This window comes from Tarenaya hassleriana, unplaced genomic scaffold, assembly GCF_000463585.1.
Source record: "Tarenaya hassleriana unplaced genomic scaffold, ASM46358v1 Cleome90, whole genome shotgun sequence".
NCBI lineage: Eukaryota > Viridiplantae > Streptophyta > Magnoliopsida > Brassicales > Cleomaceae > Tarenaya > Tarenaya hassleriana.
In genome coordinates, this window is record NW_010971390.1 from 310078 (window position 1) to 315961 (window position 5884).

Sequence of the window (5884 nt, forward strand, 5' to 3'; positions counted from 1 at the left end):
AAATATAATAATAGACAATAAATCGAACAATTTGACTTAACGTTATTGACCATTAATCTTTTTCATTTTCAAATTTTTCCTACAGAGATTGGAGTTTAATTAATTTTTTATTATTAAAATTTTTTAATTTAGATATTAAAAAAATTATGGTAAACATCCATCAGTTTCTATTTTCCACGATGAAATAGATATCTAGGCAAAAAAACTGGAAAGTCTAACAGCGTTTTAACTTATTTTTTTGTTCATCAAGACATTGATAAAAACATGGAAAGGGTTTCCAAGCAAACCGTATCGAATATTTTACAATTGTATCGAAGAATTTACTTATAAAAAACTGACTTTTTTATCATCTTTCTCCTCTTGTTACTGCAAATATTTCTACTTTTTCAAGTTTTGAGAACCATAAGTTCTTTTGTATCACTTTGTGAAATATAAAATAGTATCTCAAAAACCACCATACGATACACATACACATTTATATATCAAACATAGATGAAGCCAAAAACTATAAAAATATATTTCAGCTGGTTAATTGAATCAGTAGCCGATATGGAATTAGAAAATCGATTTTTGGTTAGCTTAACCGATTTATTAGGTTAAAATCAAGAAACATATCTAATTTTCACGGTTAAACGTACCATAAGAAGAGGATGACGTCCCACTTTGTCGACCAATATCAAACCCAACAAAGATCGGTAACTTCAAAAAAACAAAAAATCGAAAACCAATTTGAAATCACATGTCGGTCCAAAAAGATTCTAAAACCGAATTAATTAAGTAAACTCAAATAAAATACCATGACGATCGACAGTATCATTATTCCGATGCTGCTTGGAAAACCTAAACATGAGAATAAATAAACATTTTGATATTTATAATAATTATACCGATTTTTATACTAATTTCGAATACAAAATTCAAAAAATAACTGAATTCATAAATTGGATATGGTCACTAACCGGCTCTTTCAAGGATAGAACTTGCGTAATATGTCACACTGGTATTTTCCGAAGTTGTTGCAAAAGCATTAGACTGACTCCGACCTAAACCCATAAACCGAAAATTCGACCGAAAAAAATAACGATATATGAATCCTTCATCAAAATAATATTTTTTGGATAAGATTGATCAAACTAAATACTTACTATAACGGCATGAATATATTTTTTGAAAAATGTCTAGAATTCCACTCTTGGGACCTTGTTCAAATGCTTCAACCATTTCCTAAAACCAGACAAATCGGTACAATGCAACGATTTAGGTTTATAAAAATCGGTAGAACACAAATCGGGAGGAGAATTTTGTGTACCTGAATGACTTTCGCCTTGTGGGCCATTGATCTCAAAGACACTCAAACATCAAAATAATTGATTGATAGTTGTATTGACGTATAAACACTATTTATAGTTTAGAATTAATTAATATGTGTTGTTATTATTTAGTGGGTGTAGTTATTGTTCAATGAATTCAAAAACTAAATTAATTATTTATTAATAAAGTTATTACGTAGTCCGCATCAATTTTTGAGAATATGGGAAATTATATTGTGTCATATTAATGGGTAATAAATTGTTTGAAAAATCTTTCATATTCTTCTCATAGTACATGTGTCACTCCTCATGAATCCACGGTACTTTATATAAAGATTAGATCGTTTAAAAAAAATAGTTAATATGAAATTCATTGATCCAATAATCACTTGTAATATTATTTTTTATTGAAGATTTGTTTTATGGGGAAGTTTTAGAAATGATAAATACGATTTTAAAATATTTTATTATAAACTTTGCACCGTATATATACACACACTCTCTAATGACTAATGATGAAATCGATAACTTTTCAAGTTTTAACAAACTAAAAACCTTGTTTCAATGTTGTATAGTGATAATATTTTTTTAACAAAAAGATTGTTCCAAGTATTGATCTTACTGTTGTTGTTATTAGATGTGTAAAAATATATATTTAACTTAAAATCATAAAATATATTTACATAAGATCGTGATATATTAAAATATTAATATTTTTTGGTAAATATAGTGTTATTGTACGGAATAACACTTAGTTTATATAAAATTCTCAAACCCTAAATTTTAGAACTAGTAAAAATAATGGATTAAAAACTGAAATGTCAAATCAAATTGGGCAAAAAAATATTAGGAATTCAAATGTTAAAATATATAATAAATATACGGACATATATGCATACAAATTGTAACAGTAATGAAGCTGTGTATTGGGCCTTTAAAAAAAGCCCAATAAGTATTTTCGTGCTCTGTAGATTTAACCACATTAAAGTGGTCACACGCAGAGAGACAACGACGACACCCCCAACAAGCGCCAATATTCCTCCGTTGACAATGGCGACGCCATCGCCGCCGTCTTCTTCTCCGTCGTCTTCAAACCCTAATTCCACCACCACGCCTCCTCCGCCGCGCACCACCGTCGTAGCCCTGGCCGCCGCGTCGTCCGACGGCGGGAGGAAGCCGCAGCCGCTCCTCTGGACACACGACGAGACTCTCCTCCTCATCGAAGCATACAGGGAGAAATGGTACTCGCTGGGACGAGGGCCTCTGAAATCAGGCCACTGGGAGGAGATCGCCGTCACCGTCTCCGCCCGATCCAGCATTGATCGGTCCGCGACCCAATGCAGGCACAAGATCGAGAAGATGCGGAAGAGATTCCGAGCCGAGAGGCAGCGAGTTGGTCCCACATCGCCGTGGCCGTACTACTCGATGATGCAGGAGCTAGAGAGTAACCCGAAGACGCCGATCTCGGCTCGGCCTCTGACCCGGTTGCCTCCCAACGCAAGCAACTACTTCGATGAAGAAGAAGAAGAAGAAGAAGAAGAAGCTGGTCATGAAAACGACGATGACGAAGACGACGACAATGTAGAAGAAGAAGAAGAAGAAGAGGATAGGCGAAACAAGTCAAGGAGCATCAATTACATACTGAGAAGACCCGGAACGGTGAACAGATTCGCCGCAGCAGCGGCGGGGGCGGCAGCGAGCGGCGGAGGAGAGAAGGCAGTGTATTGGGGGTACGAAGAAAGAGAGAGGAAGAAGACGAGGAAGAGGAAGGTCGTGGAAAGGAGGAGGAGAGGGGAGAGAGAAGTAGCGGAAGAGATAAGGGCATTTGCAGAGAGGGTAATGGCGATGGAGAGGAGGAAGATGGAGTTTGCGAGGGAGATGGAGAGGAAGCGGGCGGAGATGGAGAGGAGAAGGCACCAACTGATTCAGACATCTCAGAGTCGTCTTCTCCACTTTGTCACCAACGCCTTCGATGACTCTCTCTAACTTCTTACTGAAACATACCATTGAGTTTGATCAAAGTAAATCACATTTGTCTAATCTCTGTTCTGTTCTCTGTGAAGTTATCTTGTCCCCTGTTTGCTTTCAGATTTTGTATTTAACAAAAAAACTTAAACAAATCTAAAAGTCCTTGGGTTTTACAATCACAGATACCAAAAACAGAAGCCAATGAAGGAACATGTTCTATGCACAAAACTGTTTTGGGGAAACCATTTTTCTTCCCTTAATAATTTTTTTTTTCCAATTGGAAGAGGGGGTGAGAAACAATTAACACATGAAAACCTAACCCTAAGGAAGTAAGAAAAAAGATGGAGAGTGTTTCCTGTACAAGACACGACTCTATAACTGTTTTCTCTACTCTCCCTAGACCAAAAGGGGGGAAGATGGCGCCAAAGTGGTAATTTACATTGATGGTGAAGGGAAAATATATATGATGTTTGAGTCCTTCTCTCTATGTTAAAAAAAAGGAAGGCAAAAAAGACCAGCAAGAATCATCATCACCTTCTCCCATCATCTGCTGCCCCTCTTTGCCAATTAGCTTTCTCCATCTGCAAAGGTTTTTAGCATTTGCTTTGCTCGTGTTAGTCTCAGGGATGTTGGGGACAGAGATTTGATCATTGGTAGTGTACCTGTACAATTTTGTCCAATGGGCAAGCAAATGCCCTCGGACGATCTACCGCTACTTGAGCTACTTGGATCATCGCTGTTCACCCTCATTCTACTTTTGTGTCCGGAGGCCCCGAGCATGTGTTTTCTTCCGCTGCCTGTAACAGCGAGTTCTGCTCGGGCTGTGGTTTTCCAGCAGCAGGAAGATGTTTCTGATTTTGTACTGGCTGCTGCTGCTGCTGCTGCTGCTCAGACAACTGCCTTTGCTGTGGTTTCTGCGTCCTGGCGTTAAGCCCATGAAAGTGTTGCTGACCTATTCCTTGACCGGACATTGGCACTGCATCACTCCCAACTGAATCCGTAAGAGAGCTGCTAACTACTTTAGATGTTGCAGTGTTTTGCACAGAGGAATCAGACAAAGGTGTTTCTGATGCCTTTGGGGGAGAATCGGTAGCAGGAGAAACAGAAACAGCAGCTCTAATGTTAGTGGAGTCTATACTAGGCTGAGGCGTGACACCCTTTGTTGCACTCGTATTTAACATCGGGTTGATATTGTTTACCGACTGTGGATCACCCGGGGTACGTACAGTTTTTGATTTCCCTGACAAGTCAGAGTTCCCCAGGTGATTATGTTGGAGGATTTTCTGAGCAGCTTGATTTCCCTGCTTCTGGTGTTGCAGCAAATGCTGATGGTTGGAAGGTGTGGCTGTCATTGAAACGGAAGGGCCAGATGTGGATAAGGAGTTACCCGCCACCAATGGTGAAACCTGGCCTTGGATGCTATTATCTGCATGCACACGCATTGGTTGAACCGGTTGAGAAGAAGGAGATGGAGTACTTGGAAACGCTTTTGGCTGCGGATGAGAAAGATTTGAAGATTGCGAAGGAACCAGTGGTTTAGACTGTTGATGTGTGCCTGTGTTGGTCCCCGTGATGGATGGCTGAGAGGGAATAGATGGAACCGCGGTTTCTCTCTTTTCAATAATCTGCATTCCCGGGGCCATTGTAAGACCATTCAGGTTTGATGGGTCAACAGAGATGCTCTGTTGCATCATGTTCCCTCTCCCCATTCCCTTCAAGAGCTTATTTGGTTGCTGACCTTGAGTTGGTTGCCGCTGGTGTGGATGCTGTCTTCCAGACTGCTGGAACTGCTGCTGGAGTTGGCGATGCCGCTGCTTTCCAGCTTGACTGTTAGCTCCAGAAACACCAGATTGAGGATTCCGACCCAAAGCATGAGGCGGCAATTGAGGCTTCTGTGGGGTTTGTTGCCCTGTGGCTGTCATAATAGGAGATGTCGTTGCTGGAGGCATCGATAGTGGTTGAGATGAGACAAGCGACGATTGCATTAGAGGACTGTTTTGCGGGGAAGAAGATATCGGAGGAACTTGAGGTTGGGGTGATCCATGTGACATCGCAGCTCCAGATGCTGGAAACTGCTGCTGTTGCTGCATACACCGCTGATGCATTTGCCTTTGACGGGATGCAAATGCTTGTTGTGCTCCAGTTGCATGGCTAGGGTTCTGGAGATGAGGATGATGTGTGTTCCCAAGTACGTGTGGCGGCTGAGAAAGATGGCCTGGATAGGTCTGAACAGGAGGAGTTGTCTGGTTGGTAAAACCAGCGCTCAAACCACTGAAAGCCGGGATCCCCTGACCGTTCCCTTGTGCAGCCTGCATCTGAACCTCAAAACATCAGTTTTTGATTTCTCAGTTGTTCATAAACTTGTTTAACTGGTTCGAGACTGGACCCCAAAAAACAAAAATATACAACAGAACCAGACCCGAATTTTTATTAGTCCAGGTGGTGACTAGATAAGCCTAAGTCGCCAACATGAGAAACAAAGTAATATCACCCACAGAAACTGAATAGCTTACCCGCATCATATGCTGCATAGCTTCACGAGGCCTCAACGTAGAGTTCCCTTGAGAAGGGCCCACTCCAGAGTGAATATTTCCAGTGCTCGGCAT

General features: G+C 40.5%; 2 protein-coding genes across 7 annotated transcripts in view; one reads left to right on the plus strand and one right to left on the minus strand.

The window, feature by feature from the left end:
- Positions 1-2256: 2256 nt before the first annotated feature.
- On the plus strand, positions 2257-3442 carry LOC104804614 (trihelix transcription factor ASIL1). Its single transcript, XM_010528937.1, has one exon. It carries the CDS (start codon positions 2361-2363, stop codon positions 3294-3296), a length of 936 nt encoding a protein of 311 aa, XP_010527239.1. The 5' UTR covers positions 2257-2360; the 3' UTR covers positions 3297-3442.
- A 67-nt stretch (positions 3443-3509) lies between these two features.
- The window catches only part of LOC104804615 (chromatin modification-related protein EAF1 B-like), an 11856-nt gene continuing 9481 nt past the window's right edge, over positions 3510-5884 (minus strand). For 4 of the 6 annotated variants that reach the window (XM_010528940.1, XM_010528942.2, XM_010528941.2 and 1 more), the window contains exons 22-23: positions 5792-5884; positions 3510-5593 (exon numbers count right to left, since the gene is read on the minus strand). In XM_010528940.1, coding sequence (XP_010527242.1) covers positions 4025-5593; positions 5792-5884 — 1662 coding nt within the window. In that variant the 3' untranslated portion in view covers positions 3510-4024. The remainder of the gene's footprint in view (positions 5594-5791) is intronic. The other 2 variants (XR_770368.1, XM_010528943.1) reach the window with 2 other exon arrangements.